At 38.9% G+C, this 19,479-nt stretch overlaps 1 protein-coding gene across 1 annotated transcript; it reads right to left on the minus strand.

The window, feature by feature from the left end:
* Positions 1-3,422: 3,422 nt before the first annotated feature.
* GALR1 (galanin receptor 1) lies at positions 3,423-19,331 on the minus strand. The gene is made up of 3 exons (XM_014875144.2): positions 18,591-19,331; positions 11,852-11,917; positions 3,423-8,395 (listed from the first exon to the last, which is right to left on the minus strand). The coding sequence occupies exons 1-3, from the start codon at positions 19,290-19,292 to the stop codon at positions 8,078-8,080; spliced, it is 1,086 nt and encodes a 361-aa protein (XP_014730630.2). The 5' UTR covers positions 19,293-19,331; the 3' UTR covers positions 3,423-8,077.
* Between the last annotated feature and the right edge of the window lie 148 nt (positions 19,332-19,479).

Raw genomic sequence — 19,479 nt, forward strand, 5'->3', positions numbered from 1 at the left:
TGCCCAAAATGTTGACTGCTCATAATCCATGGTAGATTATGTTTGTTCAATAAAGTATTAACTTTTATAATGTTTCATATAAGCAAGCGGGGATTGAAAACTTTACTGTCAGAGGCTTTCGTTTCTAAAGATTTCCAGTATTTTCACAACAGATTGGTGAAATTGACATCAATTTATGGAGGGAAATACAGGTGTCTGTAATGGGCTGGCAATCATAAGCTCATAGTTCCCATGGAAACAATAAATTGCTATGCATGAGTAATGGAGAGTGATTACATTTAGAGTAATTATGGCAAAAAGTAATTAAGCAAGATGAGAAGAACATACAGCATCATTTGCCTTCTTCCTCTACCAATGACAATCCATATACCAGCTTTGAATTAGATTTCTTAACCATCATAATATCTTTCCAGGCTGTAGCCCACTTATGGAGTCATTCTTTATATATCTTTAGATGATCACAAATGGACTGAATAATAGCTGAGTTTTGTCATGTTTTTTTTCCTTCATATCTGCATAGCTCTCATACTGTTAATTACAGAAATATGAGTGCAAACTGACTGAGGCCAGAAGGGCCACTGTGATCACCAGGTCTACATACTCCGTGACATAAACTGCACTTTCTTCCTCACAGCAGTGCTATCACCTAGTCCGTATTTTGAGACTTAAAAACATAAAATCTTGCAAGAAATAGACAGATGTGATTTGAAGCAAGATGAATATATTAATCTTGCTCATTAAGCATTCTAAGGTCATTTGTACCCATGGCTTAATGTTCAGGCTTCCGTTTAATTAAGATTCAACCGTTATAGCCTAATTTCACTGTATGTGACCTTGTGAACTCATCCACTGGTTTCAGAGATGCAGAGCATCAGGCATTTCTCTGCCTCTACACAGACCCATGTGAAGTTAGGGCACTTCTTAACAAGAGCCCTCTGCATTGAGTTTACATCACTTGGCTTTGGTAGCGGGAGGGCTGCAGGGAGAAGGGGCCAGAAGCTGTGTGACAGAGCCAGAAGCTGTGTGACAGAGCCAGTGACAGCCAGCTCCATGGCTGTGCCACTGCTGGCCAAGGCAGAGTGCACCAGGGATAGTGATATTGCCTCTGGCACAACACAGCTGAGGGGGCATGGGGTATGGAAACTGCAGTGGGAGAAAGAAGTGAGGATATAGGACAGAAACAGCCCTGAAGACACCAAGGTCAGTGAAGAAGGAGGGGCAGGAGGTGCTCCAGGTGCTGGAGCAGACATTCCCCCATAGCCTGTTGTGCAGACCATGGAGAGGCAGCTGTGCCCCTGCAGCCTTTGGAGATCCATGGTGGAGCAGAGATCCACCTGCAGCCCCAGAGGACCCCAAGCTGCAGCAGGTGGATGCCTGAAGGAGGCTGTGACCCCATGGGAAGCCCATGCTGGAGCAGGGTCCTGGCAGGATCTGTGGCATTGTCAAGAGAGGACCCCGCACTGGAGCAGGTTTTCTGGCAGGACTTGTGACCCCATGGGAGCACCCATGCTGGAGCAGCCTGTTCCTAAAGAACTGCACCCATGGGAAGGACCCATGTTGGAGAGGTTCATGGAGGACTGTCACCAGTGAGAGGGACTCCACACTGGAATAAGGGAAGTGTGAGCAGTCTTCTCACTGAGAAGGAAGGAGTGGCAGAGACAGAGTGTGATGAACTGACTGCAGCCCCCATTCCCTGTGCCCCTGTGCTGGTCAGGGTGCAGATGTAAAGAACATGGGAGTTAAGTTGAGCACAGGAAGAAGGGAAGGGTGGGGAGAGGGTATTTTTGAAATGTGGGGTTATTTCTCATTATCCTATTCTGATTTGATTGGTAATGAACTAAACTAATTTCCCCAAGTTGATTCTATTTTGCCCATCACAGTAACTGGTAAGTGACTTCTCCCTGTCCTTATCTTGATCAATGAGCCTTTCCTTATGTTTTCTCTACTGTGTCTATTAGGAGGAGAGTGTGCTGAATAGTTAAGAGATTTCAGCTGGGATATTTTGGTTGTTTTAAGAAGTTCTAGGAAATGTCTTTGTGAAAGCCCCTCCTTTGCAGTGGTGTTTCCTGTGGCTCAACTCTGGTACCAATATCCTCTGAATTCAGGATTCCAGGGGCTATGCAGGCCATTTCAGTTACACAGAGTTGAAGGTCACGTTTAGTTTACTGGCAGTTTCAGACTCATCATTTTCCAGTACCATAGTAATTTTTTAAAGTTTGCCTCACATTCTTCATTCCTAAATGTACAACTTTTCATTTCGCTGTATTTAAACTGCCCATTTGCTTGTGCTAAATTGTGAAATTCAATGTAAAAGAGCTGTCACACCATCACCTCTACTGTATATGTCACAACTACAAGGCATTAGCAGCCATTGTGTATTTTCTTTCAAAATCTTAATATTAAACTTCAACAAGTTGGTAAGTTCTAGACAGGTGTTGCTAGAAATGTCTATGTAGCACAGATGATATATTGCTAGAGGGGAGGTTTTATTTTTCTCAGCAAATTTTAGATGTGGTTAGGTGTTTATAGAGGAATGGAATGACAATGCAATGGAAATTGTACAGTTTTCCAAGAAGAGAATGCTGCCATTAGGGAAATACTTCTATAAAATGAGACCCCAGTCTTCATCCAGTCAATGTATCTGGCCAAGGTGCACCAATGTTTCTCTAAATGTCACACACAAAGGATTCTTGAGTACTGCACAGTAAAATTGATAAAGTGGACATAATTTTAAATCCATTCTGGAGCTTTTCGTTTTGGTTTAAAATGTTTTCATTAGGTGTGAAACTGATTATATTTTGGTTTCGTGCTCAACCAGCTATTTTTACTGTATTGAAATAGCCGTTGATCAATATTAAAGCAAATATACACACAAATATGCACCGAGCTGATTGCCTTTTTCCAAAACTAGAGCCACTTACAGGCTTTTGTAAAATAGGTTTGGACTTCACATCATTGAAGGACTCATAGTTTTTTTCTCATATTCAAATATTTGAATCTGGCTCTATTTGTCCATCTCTTAAACTATACAAAAATTACAGAGATTTAAACTACACTTGAATAAGAAATATCATTGAATTCCATAAATTTCAATAGACTTCTTACCAGCCTGAATGGAGGACCATGCCTCCTGCATGTAAGTACTTGAAAATCAAAGTATTTGTTATATCAGTTGAATTTTCTCCATCTAGTGACATCTAGCCATCAAACTCTATTCAGTTTTACTTTTTTTCTGGAAGTTTTCACAAATATGCTGCTTGTTTTTAATTATTATGTAAAAATTTTGTAAGGAGAGCAGTTTGTATCTCATATGATAGACCCAAGAAGAGATGGTACAGACCTCTTGGAAATGTTCCTTGAAAATTCGTGCAAAGGACAGTATATCTCAGAACAACTGCACACTATTTTACATGCACTATACATTGAAACAAATATAAATTTTTAATTTTTTGGTCTTTGACATTTGCTCACATACTGAATACAGAAAACAAACACAAGCTCTGTAAGGTACAAGTTGTTCTTTTCTTTGCTGTTCTCTTTTCTCAAAATACCACAAATATCATTAGGTTCAATGTGTCACATCACACTGTGAAGCAATCATGAAGATAACAATGACTAAAATAATGTATTCACAAAATTATTTTATAAAGCGATCCCTCTCCTTCCCTAAATTGTGTGATTTAAAGAGAAATTTATTTCACTGCAACATTAAATATATAAAGGTTAATGTTTATCTCTTGGAGATAGTGACATTATTTTTTAAAATGGAGATCTAATCAATTATGAAAATAATAAGGTTTGAAGGAAGACATGCATGCATGCAAAGTAAAAGGCAATACAAAGCTCAAAGGACCATAACTTACAAACTGTCATTTAAATGCCCTATCTTGCCAAAGATTAAATGGTTTTTAAAATAATATTTTTTCAACGTTTAAATTTAGAAAAAATATTTCTGAAGAATTTTAAATACTCACAGATCCAACTAATTTAATCATAGAAAATATTGAAAGAATATTAGGATTGCAGATGGGAACACTCCACTACAAAATTTAAGTTTGCTCCTTATACAGTCATAATGCTTTTTACATGTAATTTCAGCCAGTTTGGGCATATTTTTGTAATCTATTACAACATGAAGTTTTGTTACCAACCTTAGACATACAAAAATTTTGAAGAAATTCTACATTTTTTGATACAAGAATTTTAGAGAATTATGAATGACTACATTACTTCATATGTTTAGTACATACTTGTGACTGAAAATAGTGTAGTTTAATGACTCAGAAGCAGCAATTAAGTGTCAGCTACACTTGCAACTAATAATATTCCTTTCTTCAATATTAGTTAAGTGAGCAACACAATTACCTGTGAAGTAGCACTGCTGATCATAAAGCTACACAAGTTCCTTCATTTTACTGCATGTTTGCACATATTCAACAGTATGTTGGCCAAGTGCCATTTAATTGGGGTTTTATGGCTATGGATCCTAAATCTGATTTATATAGAGCAGTGCACAGTGTGCATCTGGGTCCACACATATCTTGGAATTGTGTTTTAGTCGTTATTAGGGGAAGAAGAGCGCTGCTGTAATCTTTTGTATGATACCTCAAACAACCTACTGACAATCTGGCAGGGCAAACACGGCACTAAGAGCCCTGGTGGAATAATTTCTTTACCTCTTTTAATGAGATTTCTGTATCTTTTTTAGGCAAGTGTGGTGCAAAGCAGAAAATGTAATGTAAAAAATGCAGACTTTGTTAGAAACCTGCTGCAGTGTCTTAGTTTGAGAGGAATCTGAGTACACATTCCTGTTATTTATTTTGTTTCATACAGCATACCATTTTCAAATTCACACAATAGGATGGAATTCAGTGGGATTATTTCCTCTGGCCTAACCAGAGAAATATATTTTTTTTCTCTTGCCTTTACTTCATGTACACTGAAATCAACCTTTCCTGTTAGAAAAAGACACCAAAAAGCATATTAAGCCAGTCAATGAGGTGAAACTTCTGCTTTGCTTTCCACCAGAAACCACAATCCCTGCCAACAAGCTCAGAAGCTGGAAGCAAATACTCAGTTGTAGGGGATCTTAGCACCCATTCCCTGATTTTCTACCCAAGTCAGTAATTTCTGTGGCAGGACACCTTCCTGACCAAGGTTGCAGCCACTGGAGGTTTGGCCACAGCTCACAGCACACATTGACACTGCTCCTATGCTCATAACCTTTGTGTCACAGCTGAGCAGGACAAAGTCACACTGCAGACACAGACCAACAAAGGCACGCTTCAGGCAGGAAACTGAGCCTTAGGGTGTCAGCTGCTTCTTAAGGTTTCCCTGAAAATTCAGGTGGAAGTTTTACTCATATTCACCAGGAACAAGATGGGACCTTTCTAAACAGTTGTTGCAGAAATCCCTTCTCTCTCACTCCCTCATCCTAAAAATTTTCAGACATATGTAGCTTCATTACTATCAAGCACCTGGGTTTAAAATTATGTACAATTAAGGAAAAAATACTTCTCTAGAAGTGACAATATACTTAGCTTGTTATCATAATTGTTTTTACAATTATATGCTTACATTGCAATTTTTATTCAAAATCACAAAATAGCAATTTTTAAAAATAAAAATACAACTTTCAAAATCATAGAATTTCCTAAATTTTTCTAAAATGTCCATTCAGCTGAAGTTTGATAATGCTTTAATAATTTGAGTGTTTGAGTACCTCAAAACTCAAAGGAACTTCTTTTTAGGCTGTTTCTGAACCGTAGTCTCAGCCCAGGAAATGGTTTCCTGCAGTAATAAACCATTCATTTCCAATTGTGAGTTTTTAGAAAATATATATTTGTATATATTTATATTTTTTGTTCCTAGAAATATAATCAAATGGTTTCTTCATATGGAAGAATGGACACAAACACCATGCATGCAATAGCATGTCTTTGATACACTTTTACTTATTCCAAGAAGACAGTACTGTCACACAAACATAGATATTTTTATGTGAGCTAACTCTCCATAGCTGATATTCCACCACTCTGAATTATTATTTTTTCTAAAGCAAGTCTGTGGAGAAAAAGGAATCTGAAAGAGGATCCGGCCAACCCCACTTAGCATCTTGAAAGACCAGGAGAGGGTTGCAGGACTCTCTCAGCAATTTTACACGAAATACCAAACCTGGGTGAGTGGTGGATATTCTGGAGAGCAGGCATGCCTTTCAAAGGACCCTTGGTAAACGGGAAACATGGAAGTGACAGCTACCAAATGCATGAACATCAAGAAAGACAAAAGCCAAGTCCTGACACTTGGACTGGGACTCAATGCAAATCTGCAGAAAAGGACTCGAGGGCTTGTAAAGCAGAAATTCAATATAAGTCAGCAGTGTTTCCTTGCAGCCATAAATTATGAGAATATTGGGCTGCATTAGCAAGAACCAGCCAATGGGTCAAGAGAAGCAATTACTGTGGTCAGTGCTTGTGAGGCCACACCTGGAACACACTCCTCAGTTTTGAGCACCTCATTTCATGAGAGGGATGGATATGCTGGAGGAAGGGCAGGGGAAGGCCACTGGTCCAGCCAGGGACCTGAGGAGAGGCTGAGAGCAGCACAGTGATTTCAGAAGGGAAGGCTGAGGGGAAATTCAATGGCCATCTTAAATCTACACATCAGTCAGTTAGAGAACAAACTTCAGTAGACAGGGAAAGGACAGAAAGCAATGGTCACAAGATACATCAAGGGAAATCCCAACTGTGGATAAGGAAAAAAAATAGTGAGGGTGATTAGGCACTAGCATAGGTTGCTCCAAAAATATTGTTGAATTGCCATCCTTAGAAATTTTCAGATTTTGCCTAGACAAGGAAGTGACACAACTCTGAGGGCATTCCCTGCCATGAGAGGATGTCCAGAAGTTCCTTTAACTTGATTTGCTCTATGACTCTATGTGTCATTAATAAAAAAAGGTAAAATCATGTCTTACTCCAGCTAAAAGAATGTTTTTAAAGGAGTAACTGTTTTTTCATTATTTCTTTAGTGGTTTACCACCTAAAGACATTTTAAGTAAATTTATAAAGTTGTGGAAACTACTAATTTTATTTAAGAATTTGCAGAATTGTACCGTTTACCTTATGTACTTTGAATTAATTTAAATGCAACCTACTTTATATTTCCAGTTTAAAACTACATGGTATCAAGCTCCGCCCACACCTTTTAAGGGAATGCTTCTTTTAAATCCTTAATCATTGTCTAGAGCTTTTTTATGAAACATTTAAAAACATATGTATGCATTGCAAGTTTAAAACTGTATCTCCATCTCCAGGCCAATGAAATTAAGAAAACATACACATGCACATGCAGCACATGAAGAAAAGCTTCCCTCAGTCAGACACAAATCCTCATTTCAGTACAACTACACACAGGCTATAAGAAAACCCCTATATAGTGTACACGAGAGCTCTGTGTATACAGCAAGGCAGCCACATGAAGTGGAAAACCAATCCATCCTTGCTCAGTAAGACATATTAAATCCAGCTAAACAGATAGAAATAGCATTTCCTCTCTAAAGCAATTGTCTCAAGGTGTACACAACTTATTCCAACTCCAAATCAGAGCCCAAGTTTACTTTAAAAAGAAAAAAACGTTAAAACAATCTGAAAAGAGAACAAAAGCTTTCTTTGAAATCACAGTAGTCCAGTATTTATTATCTGTAGGACATGAAATTTATCAATTTTTCACTTTCATGGAGTAAGATGTCAGAAGGTTACCTGTCCACATGAACATCTTGTACCTTTGTATGCTTAGTGAGTAAGAATACAGACATATCATCTCAACTTTTTTTTTTTTTTTTTCACAAATATCTATGGAAGTCCAAGACCTTTATTTCACAAAGCTATCTAAGATGCAAAGGATCAGCCCAGGTTTCTTTCATATGAGTTTCACAAACTTTGGTTACAAATGCAACTTCAGTACATTAAATACCAATTAGCTTTATCAAGATAAACCCAGGATAAAGCTCATTGTGCTTTTTTTTTCTTGGTGTTTAGTTTACATAAAGGAAGAGCCAACACACAGGGCTTCTCAACATTCACACGTGGGTACAATTGGTAGAGGGTGGTGTATCTATCCGACTCTTATTTTCCTTAGCATCATTCAGAAGTGACTCATTACCAATCTGGCATTTGAAGACTTGTTTGTAGGCCTTCCTAAAATTTTCAGATAGAAATGCATATATGATTGGGTTCACAGAAGAATTGCTGTAGGCCAGGCAGTGTGCAGTTACCCTGAAGAGAAAGGAGGCTTGAGTCAGTGGGAAAACTCCGAATTCAGCCCAGAGATGGATCACATGATGAGGCAGCCAGGAGATGCCAAAAACCACTACCACCACCAACACAGTCTGTGCTGTCTGAGACAAGGAAAGGAAAACACATATGTCTGATGAGCACTCAAAGGATCAGCTTTAAACCTATTTCAAAACTACTGTTTGGAGGGGAAAAAAACCCAACCCCCCAAAAAACACAACAAAAAGTATACTGAGAGGGAACACACTGCAATATATGTTACTGATTTCACCCCATTACCTATATGGGCTTTATTTTGCATAGAGAACTACTGCAAGGAGAATCCCAGCCTTGGAAAATGTCATAGTAAACAGCAAATGCACAACTTTCCTCAAAGGTAACAAATTATGCTCCTAACCCCCTACACAAAAGCTTAGCCTTTTCTGAAGTGGACCTAAGCCTGTTGTAAAATAAGACAACAGGGGTCTTTGGGAAATCTCATCCAGATCTAATGATCTATATTTTACTATAGTGCACAAGAGTTTCCAATTAAAATTTCAAGAAAGATCTATTATGCACGAAGGTAGCTGGTAGAAAAGCTTAGAGCTTGCCCAAGTGCTTACTTAAGAAAGCTTTTTGGAAGTGTCTCCTTTAAATACAGAATTTCCACAGAGAGAGTCATACAACAACATTTTGGGATACAATTAGCGAAAAAAAACCCCAAAAGTAAGTGCTTGAAATTTCTGGCCATTGCACATTATCAAAAGCAATCTGGAAATTAAAGTTCACCACCAAACATTAATTTAAAAATGGAACAAAAAGTATCTTCAGTGCTGCTTCCACACTGCACTTCCACTATTTATGAGAGGACCATCAATTTCATTAGATCAATTCTGAGCTCCAGAAAGAGGTCGTAGGGACCCTTCAGGTGCTGAAGGTGTTCTGTCAGGGCACAGTGGAATCTGACTGTCAATATTTTCTTTAGCTTTCATCTACTTCAGAAACAGCAGTTAGTGCTTTGCAGTGACCTAACTAATTAATATCTATCCCTCTACCAAGTACCTCTTTCAACCAAACAAGTCTCCAAATAAAAGTCTAATAATAACTCCAAGGCATATTATGTCATGACCCCTTATAATTTCTGTATTAACACTTAATAACATAATTTTTCAGGTAACTTTTTCACATCCAAAACTAACCCAGTGGTCACAGAGTGATAAATATTGCACCATAGAAAATATTAGATTTTCTGCTAGTTTATGGAACTTGGTCTCTACTTCTTGAACTGATTAATGCTCAGTAACAAATAAACTGACCTACCTAATCAGAACATGAGTTAGCTTAGAAAACCTTCCAGGAAAAACGTTTTGATTTCTGTGGCTACAGGCCAAAATAACTTATGACAGATTCTGCCGTTGATCAGTATAATCTCACAATGGAAACCAAAAGACATTAAATCTGTAGTTAATATAATTTATTTAATCTAAAGAAATAATTTGTTTTCACAAGCCATTCCTCTCTTAGCCCTATGAAGTTTAAATCAGTTGCCACTAAAACAGCCACAGAGATTTTTTTTTCAGGTCTTATTAGGAGGATGTGTTCTAACAAGATCACATAAATTAAGAGCAGTTTATTCCCTGATTGATGTGTTCAGTGGGTTAATATTACAAGTGGAAACAAATTTTCAGGATATCACATGCAATATTACTTAAAAAGAGGCATATTGCTTCAGTTTGTTCAAAATTCTAAGAAAAATTAACCAGGAAAATCACTGGCTTTCAATAGGCTATGGATGCACCTGAAAGCAGAGGGTGACAACATGTCTCTTGTAACTTTTACTTAAGGTATGTCATACCTGCAGAAAAAGTAATTTTGTATTAGGAAACCTCACAACATCTTCTTTATCCTATTGTTTCTCCTAAGCCTAACTTCAGAGTTTACTTTTCCAAAATCATCACTTTGGCTTGCAAGCAAGGTATCACTAAAGCTCTTTTTTACCTACTGGGAGCTTGCTTAGGGTTTCTTACTGGCAAATAAAACTCACTTGAAGTATATGATGTTAATATTGATGATTTGTGACCAAAAAGCATGAAAAATATAATTTAGGCAAATCAGTATTTTTAGTTATTTTTCCATACATGCAGCAAATTTATTTTAAGATTCTGCTACTAGAATGTTCATAAAGGTTTGAATAAAGCTAAAAATGTATAATTACACCTGTAATGCATTCTTCACAAGACAGTAGAAGGAAAAGAAGAAAGATAAGGTAACCAGAGAGAACAAGCACTAACACACTAACAAAGGCTTTGAAAAACATGAGTTAGGCTTTAGGTTTAGAAACTCATTTTCTAAGGCAAAAAAAATTCTGGACTGCTTTTTGGTTTTTTTTCCTCTTTGCCTCCTGAACCCTGATACATCCGAGCAGTCTTGCTCATATATGTAATGCTTTATCCTGAAACTATGAAAGTTAATTCCTAGCCAGATCTACAATTTTGAGAGTTAGTGGCTAGAGGAAATGCAGAGATATTTACAGTTTGAGAATAATTTAGATGAGAGATGGCAACATACAAAATCTCTTTGAAAATGGCACCTTTGGCTTTGACATTAAATGTAGAAGTATATATGTTAAGTATTTTACTGAGTCAGGGCCATAATGCTTTTAATTCTAGGAATCAAAATCTATTGATCTAATGAATCTATTGATCTATCTATTTTTCAAAAAAATAGACAATGCATAAATGAGAGAGTACTTATTCCCTGTTGAGTCCAGGGACTCAAATTTATCATAAATCTCATTTACATTGCAGGCACTCTCCATGCTCATATGAAAATAGTGATCAAATGAAGAGCTATAGCTTAAGGGGTTTTTTCTCCACAACCATAAAATGAGAAATTAGTCAAATGAGCACTGTGGTCAAATCTGCTAAAAAATCACAACCACATTATATTAACTGACAAATTCTCTGTTTTAATGCCTCTTTCAAATATTGTTCTAATACCATGAAGCATATATTCTTCTTTAAAGACCTCTCATGATTCTATTTGTATCCAGTACATAACTTATGTCTTGAACATAGAAGAAGAAAACATTGTGTGGAAAATCAATAGAAAAATTGGAGAATCATTAAAAGTCTCTTAGAATGCACAATAAATTTCATTTTTAAGGTTCCTCATACAGCCTAGGAAATATTCACTGAAACATTACAATATCAGCTAGTTTAAAAAAAAAAAAAAGTTTAAAATCTCATGATTTACAAGTCAGGGGAAAATGCCTGTGAGAAAAAAAAAGAAAAAAAAGAAAAAAATTTAACACAAAAGGCAGGTTGTCTTCCTGTGCCTAAATTTCAGATGCTCTGAAGCTCCAAATATGAGGATCTCAGGTAATGGCCTGATGCAATGTGATGGAAAACTTGGGTCAGAAAATATTCCAATCTGCTAAGTTCAGAGGAACACTGAATATTTCATTAAATACTTAATTTTAATTTCTTCTCTCTGTTACATCCTTAGCAACAAGCACCAAATTAGCTTAGCCATAAAACTAAAAGACACACAAATGAGTATTAGTAGTGAATGCAAAATACCTTTTTCTTGGATGCTTCTGACTTCTTTGACATGTTTCTCAACTTCTTATGCAGATGATTAAGAACCTGAAAAGATAAATTTGCATCTCTTTATCATATTTCCCCAATTTCTATTCAAACAAAATTCAAACCCATGTATCTTAGAGTACTCTTGTACTCTCCAGTACAGCATGATTCACTAACAAACATCACTGAACCAACTTACACATTTCAAACATGCACAGTAGGAAAAACAAAAGAATTACATATGTGAGTCCGTGTGAACTAACAAATTCAAAGCAGAGCACAGCTGAATTCTCATAAAAATATTCAGATGTATTACATAACAAATATATATCACAAATTAAAAAGGAAACAGATGGAAACATATCTTGTACATAGAATTAGCAATCTCCTTCCATAAAAAGTCAGAGACTGTTGGTTTAGAATGACCTTTAGTGTGTGTAACAAGAAAAGTGTATGTTTTGAGTCAGAGCTTTTCTGAGTCACCTGAATAATTTTCTTCCTGCAGATGGATGTTTGGTTAACATAATGAAGACTTTGGCACTATTTGATCTTTGAAAGAAGCTTAGGCCTTCAAACATAATTTATACTAAATTGAGACATGACACACGAGGCATGACACATGAGGCATGACATTTAACAACAAGGTGATGATACTCACCATGTGTCTTTCACAAGCAAATTTTAAAAACACATCACAAAAAGGCTCATTGTCCAAGAGCAGGGTCCAAATTTTAACATAATAATTTACACATAAGGTTTTGGATGCAGGATGCATAGACATCTTGAGGTGGAGAAAAAGGTCCAAATTCAGATCCTTTAATATCATCTGGGGACATTTTCTCTGTGTTCTTTGGGGTGCACAGCTAATCATTCTCAGGACAGACATCAGTCAAGATGATCTAGAGACTTGATCCCACTCTAGCATTTGAGTTTTATAGACATACATATTGAATTAAAAGAAGTAAGATGGTATTTGTGAGCATCCAGAGCTCATCAGCAGACTTCATTTTTTAGGTATCTACTCTTAGCTACCAGAGGACCACCAACAACAATAAAAATAAGAACTTACTTATAACCACTTAGTATTGTAAGTGCAGTTCATTTGTGCCTGTCCGTGTACTACTATGTGGCTCACCCTGTGTGCACTTCCTATTTGGAAACACTATCCAGGCCACTTCCAGGGCTAACCCAAGCTAAGAAAAAGTAGGAGAAAAATAAAGAGGCTTTTCCTGAGAAAGTCCCGTTTTGACTTCGTTTCTTTCTTCTTCACTATGAAGTAGATCCAAGGGAAAGGACAGAACCCCAGAAGATCAGGGAGGTGACCGTCTGGCTCATGGACTTTTTACTGACCTCCTATCACCATGTACAGACCAGATGAATTGCTGAGTCTACCAGTGAAAAACATAAAACCAAAAAAAAAAGGCATGGGAGGAATGAAATTAAGTTCATGTCCCAGCACTGCTGCTTCATCTATCATACCCCCTTCCCATAACTTACAGTGATGGTCTGTTTCTACCAAACCTTTGCAAATCCCATCATGTGCCACCCAGTGACTGCACTGTTCTGTGATTCTCCCTCACAGCCCAAAACTAAAGTCAGATAAACTCTCCTCAGAGATCAGAACTGCAAAATCCTTTTTAAAGTTACAAACATTTTTTTCTTCTGTTTTGAAACTTCTAGCCCAAAGTTTTGCATTGTATCTCGCTCCAGTTCAAAGAAAGATGCAGGAGACAAAACAGGTAAATTGGGTATTTGAGGAGACTGGGAGGTGGTGTCAATTTAGACTATAACCCTCAAATGAACCTTCTCAGCTTCCCCTCTTTTGGATTACATAGACATTTCATAGAATAAGTACTTGCAATGAAAACATATTGGCTCCTCATAGTATTGTACCAGATGGCATGAAAAGTAGCAGCAAGAGAAATAGGCAAAATGCAATTACTTATCAACAGCAGCAGAACAGCTCTCAAAGACCTACACAGAATGCCATGGAGTATTAAAAAGAGCCATGTTTATGCACAACCACTACAAGGCAAATCGAAGTCACTCTCCCCACTACCCTGTTCAAATTGCCTCTTCTCTGGGCCAATGAATAATCAATTGTTCCTGGAACAGCCTGAACGAACAATTATTTTACAATGCACCTCTTAATTTGCCTTAGGCTAGTTCTCTTAAGAAATTATTTCAAATATCCACTAATACATTTGCATATGCATTTTTAACCCATGGAATGAAATACTCAGCTTGCTAAAAAATAGGTCCTGACCTGGTCTCATAAGATGTAATATTTTCAACCCCAGCTTTCATGTACCTGCTGTTCAGACACCAGCTTCCCTCTTTTCTGGAGATGCGGGTGGAGTGCTGTGATAAGAAAATTATGTTGTTGTGTAAGAGACTGCAGGAAGACTTGCAGGGTCTAGTCTGGTACAGACCATATGACTACGACTACCACTCATGACATCCATCTTTCTTTCTTTCTTTCTTTCCTTCTTTCTTTCTTTCTTTCTTTCTTTCTTTCTTTCTTTCTTTCTTTCTTTCTTTCTTTCTTTCTTTCTTTCTTTCTTTCTTTCTTTCTTTCTTTCTTTCTTTCTTTCTTTCTTTCTTTCTTTCTTTCTTTCTTTCTTTCTTTCTTTCTTTCTTTCTTTCTTTCTTTCTTTCTTTCTTTCTTTCTTTCTTTCTTTCTTTCTTTCTTTCTTTCTTTCTTTCTTTCTTTCTTTCTTTCTTTCTTTCTTTCTTTCTTTTCCTTCCTTCCTTCCTTCCTTCCTTCCTTCCTTCCTTCCTTCCTTCCTTCCTTCCTTCCTTCCTTCCTTCCTTCCTTCCTTCCTTCCTTCCTTCCTTCCTTCCTTCCTTCCCATCTCTCTGTCTCTCCTTCTCTCTGTCTTTCTCTCTTTTTTCTCTTAAAAAAATGTTTTAATTATTCTTTTCCCCTCTATTTTTTGTTTCAGAAATTACATTCAAGATGGCTTGAGAGCCTTGACTGAGGACTTTGACCAAATCAAGTCGAGAAAGAGATTTTTCCAATACAGGACTGAAGAAAATAACTTCAACTATCTATACCTCTTCATATAAGTCTATCAAACACTCTGAAAGTTTGAAGTCTACACTGTTACAAACCATGTTTGCTGTCTGGCATTTCACTGACCACACTCTCATTATCAGCCGCTGAAAATCATGCAGAAGGAAAGCCTGCACAAGGTCACTATCTAGTAAGAATGAATTGCTTGTCTTATGGATAATATAAGCATTACATTCTGAACCATCTTTGTAGTATGAACCTGATTGAAATTCAAGTGCCATTGCCTGCAATCCATGTTTTAAAGTAATGCTGCTACTTCTATTGTCACAAGAGATCCTTCACCCTCTTTCAATTAAGAGTGTGTGACTAATGTGTCATACATTTTATTTTTCTCTTTCAGTGCAGTTTAATGAAGCTTTCCCCTTGCTACTCAGTAAAACTTAGGATATAATATCCAGAGCCAGATAAGCTTGCATTTTATGTTTTTTATGGCTTAGTTTTAACCAAGTCTGTAAATCATACATGACATAAATTCAGAATGTTCAGAATGATAGATAAGAATGGGAACATTTTTAAGGCAAGACATATTTGTTTTAAAGAAAGTTTTCAACATTATACATCTATAAAAGGAAATGTTTGCTAATAATGACAGGTGTCCAGCCTAAAGGTTTGATTGAAAGAGGCCTGACTTTCAAGAGTGAATACTTGAAAAATGGAGGTACCCAAAATTAGTTGTAACATTGCACAACCCTGGCAGATGTCAACTGTTAGAAGCTGACTGGGAATCATTTATTGCTTTACCCTTTAAGGACACATTAGTGAGCAAATGTAGCACTGTTATGACATATACAAAAAGCCAATATTACAAAAATATAGCAAGGAAAAAGATAAGCAATAAAACAGTCAGAACTCAAGGTGTCTGTAAGCAGTTCTGAGACTCAGCTGATCACTGCATAATCACTGCTCCTCCCTCTGTTGTAGTAAGCTTCTTTCAAGGGTGGTTCTGTGAGGCAACAAAAGCTGGTTTCCTAGGGATCTGTGACTCCTTTACTGTGCTCCTCAAAAAGATGTGTCTTCTCTGTAAGTTGATAAGACCTCTTCCCTTATGGCTTGTCTGGTGTTTAACAGCTGAATGCAAACAGACTCCTTAAAAGAGAGAAGGTAATGGAGATTTTGCACCTTCTTAATTGTCTGCTGTTCTCATAAAACTAGGGAAACATCCTTAATTCTGATATTTTCACTCCTCTATCAAAAATTTGCATTGAAACTGAACCAGTGTAACTTGTGGAAGACAGAAAAGAGCTAACTGTACACACAAGACAGAGCATGATTTCATAAATCTCTGCCTGAAGAACATATATCACATGAGATATTTTGGGAGGATACTGCTTCCAAATACCTGGCACTACTTCAGAACTTCTGTACATTGTAACAGCATTGTTATCCATGGGAAAAATGCAAATCTCTGCTAATACGATATAAATGTGAGTAAGAGAGAGAAAGAACTTGGGTCCCTATTAGAGTGCCTAAAAAATGAGACTTTCAATACTGAAAGTTCGACTGCAATTTGTTTATGAAAGAAACAGAACTGCCTTAAAGGAGTCTGGAAAAGGCAATATATTCAAATAGAGAAATGAGTCTCCTTTGTCTTAATTTACTGTAGCAGAAGATTGTGTTATCTTGCTGATCCACAGTTCATGAAAACCAGTGAAGTCCATAAGAAACTAATGCAGAGATTAATGTCTCCTATGAAGACAGGCTGAGAGAGTTGAGGTTGCTCAGCCTGAGAAAAGAAAGCTCTCCCTGCCCCAAAATACTGCAGTTGGAGGTTGGTCAGGGGCTCCTAAAGAGGGCAGGAGTGAGTCTTTAGCTGCAGGGTACAAATACCTTCGATAGCTCTCTAAGAGTCAAGGCATTTTTCAACTTGCAAACTGATGGGAATACCAGCTATCTCCTAGCTATTTTCTAAAATCCACCTCTTCAGGTTAGCTCCTCCCGCCTGACATCAAGGCAAGCAGGATCACACGTACAGGCTCAAAACACATCACAAAGTCAGGGTGAGACACTAGTCTGGCAATAATTTAAGCAAGCATACGATTTCATTGTAATTTCAAGTGGCCTTGATTTTACTAACTTGTTCTTGGGCATATTTTTCACATAGAGCTGCTTTTGCTGGCGTGGAGGGGTTTTTCTTGCTTTTTTTTTTTAACTACATATTAATTCTAATATTGAGAGATTTACTTCTGCAGAGGTGCATTGTAATGACAGAGTGTGTTTCATTTACTATGCATATATTTGCTTTTTTCATGCTACACTGTACAGGACTATGCTAATTTCGAAATACTTCTTTTTAATCTTCTCTCATGTAATTGGACTTCGAAGGCCAGTACGTTATGCTGAAACTGTGGCTTTGAAAAAGGGAAGAATTAGTAGCTGAAATCCCCCTGTGCACACGTTCTGTAATGTTTTCCCTGCAATGTGTAATACTTTCTTCAAACTGACAATTTATCACTACAGCTCAGTCATATTCACCACAGTAGATGAAATACCAGTGTATTCATTCAGGGAAAGCAGGATTCAATTCATGTGTGAAAACTTGTGTCTCTTCTTCATTTGCCAGGTTGGATTTGTTCCACTATGAACAGCCATTTAGAAATGTTGTCCTTTGTGTTCTGCACGCCTTGGTTTCATTAGAGTAGGGCAACATTATAACCTCAATTCGCACACCACGATTAGGCTGACGTAATATAAAACTGAGCGGAACATAAAATTACTTGTTCAAATTAAATACCTCAGGTACATCTATTGAACTTTCCAAATGAAGAACTGGCTTAAGCAGTCTATATGTGCAAGAGCAGTCCTATCCTCTCAAGTGTAAATCACTGCCTACGGAGAAATCCTGCGACTGAATCTTTCAGCTGGCACAGAAACAGGAGGATCTCTGCCTATCTCAGCAGGTAGCAACTGGTGCTCCACATCCTGATAAGCAGCAAGCAGAGGATCGTACACTGAGAGCTGCAATTATTACTCCAGAAAAATGTGACACTTTGCTTAAGCAGGAAAGTCCTTAAATATTCAGGCACCCTTAATGATTGCTTTCTCCTACCTGGGTTCTCATACCCTGCTCCCTAGAACCACCTGGCTTTGCTGAAGTCAGAGGTAACTCTCTCATCAACTTTGACTGGGGCAAGACATGGCACCACAGGGACCAGGCAGCATGATGCACATTTTACTCTTAACAGCAAACATCATTTTTTGTCACTTTCAAGTGCACTGCACATTTTTAAGAACCACAATGCTTCATCTGAAGCCTGAACAACTTGTTGCTTTGTTGCACTTTATTGAGTCAAACTCCTCACACAGCACTGCAAGAAATTAAAAGAGTCATAGTGATGGAGAAAGCAGCAGAGCACTGGGGTTTCCTAGCATTCTGCAAAAAAGGAATCTGACAGAGAAACCCCAGTAATTGCCAGAACAACCCCCACTTACCCCATGCAGTCCCTGTTCTGAGCTCTCTGTGATATTGAACATATGTTGTCCCCTGTCAGACATCCCTCAGCTACAAAACCTGCCCCTCTCCCTTTTTGGCACAAACTCACCCCTGCTCCTTTTTCTCCCAGTGGCGCCAAATCCCTCCAGATGCCCAGAAATGGCCCTATGGCTCACGGACACCCTTTCCACCACTGTGTCCCCCCCATCCTTTTACATTTGCCCCACCTTGGCATAGCAGAAGGAGATGAGCAGCAGTGGGAGCAGGTATCCGAAGACAAACGTGCAAATCACGTAGACCTTCTTGTGGCGTGGGTTGGGCCAGAACTCCCAGCAGAAGGTCTGGTTGCTGGTCTCGCGGTGGAAGATGCGCTGGTGGTGAGCCACAGGCGAGGCCATGGCGAAGGAGAGTGCCCAGATGAGCCCCACACCCAACATCGCGTTGCGGGGAACGCGCAAGGCTGAGGAGCGTCGGGAGTGCACGATGGCCACGTACCGGTCCACAGACATGGCCGAGAGCGTGAAGATGCTCACCAGCATGGAGATGGTGAAGAAGTAGTGGATGAACTTGCAGATGAAGGCTCCCAGCACCCAGGTGGGGAGCACGTAGACCGTGGACTGGAAGGGGATGCAGAAGAGCAGGTATGCCAGGTCGGCGATGCTCAGGTTGAGGATGAAGATGTTGGTGGTGCTCCGGCGCTTGCCTGGCTTGCTCCTCGCCAGCACCGTGATCACCAGGGTGTTGCCCAGCACCCCCAGGGTGAAGATTAAACCGAAGACGATCAAGGTGATGAAATTCTCGATGCCGATGCCGAAGAGGGGCTTCCCCTCGGCCTCTGGCAGCCCGGACAGGTTGAACTCCCCGCGGGGCGCCTCTGCCGCGGCTCGGGACAGGTTGAGGAGCGCCGCCGCGGTCTCTCCTGGCTCCATCCTTCCCCTTGCGCACCGGGCAAAGTTTCCGCGGGCAGAACGCGGAGCCGCCGCTTCCCTGCACCGCGGACCGCGGCGAGCCCGGGGCAGCCGCCCCAGCAGCACCAGCACGGGGCGGCGGGCAGGGAAGGGCGGAGACGCCGGCGCTGGGCTAGGCGCAGTTTGCGCTGCCCGGAGCGGAGCTGGA

Source organism: Sturnus vulgaris, chromosome 1 (assembly GCF_052056855.1).
Source record: "Sturnus vulgaris isolate bStuVul1 chromosome 1, bStuVul1.hap1, whole genome shotgun sequence".
In the NCBI taxonomy this organism is placed as follows: Eukaryota; Metazoa; Chordata; class Aves; order Passeriformes; family Sturnidae; genus Sturnus; species Sturnus vulgaris.

Excerpts from the sequence above, each read along its gene's own strand:
- GALR1 (XM_014875144.2), bottom strand. The coding sequence starts at position 19,292 with ATGGAGCCAGGAGAGACCGCGGCGGCGCTCCTCAACCTGTCCCGAGCC. Across the intron at positions 11,918-18,590 it reads TCTCCTTCTGCTATGCCAAG|GTTCTTAATCATCTGCATAA; the intron begins GTGGGGCAAATG and ends TTATCTTTTCAG. Across the intron at positions 8,396-11,851 it reads CAGAAGCATCCAAGAAAAAG|ACAGCACAGACTGTGTTGGT; the intron begins GTATTTTGCATT and ends TCCTTGTCTCAG.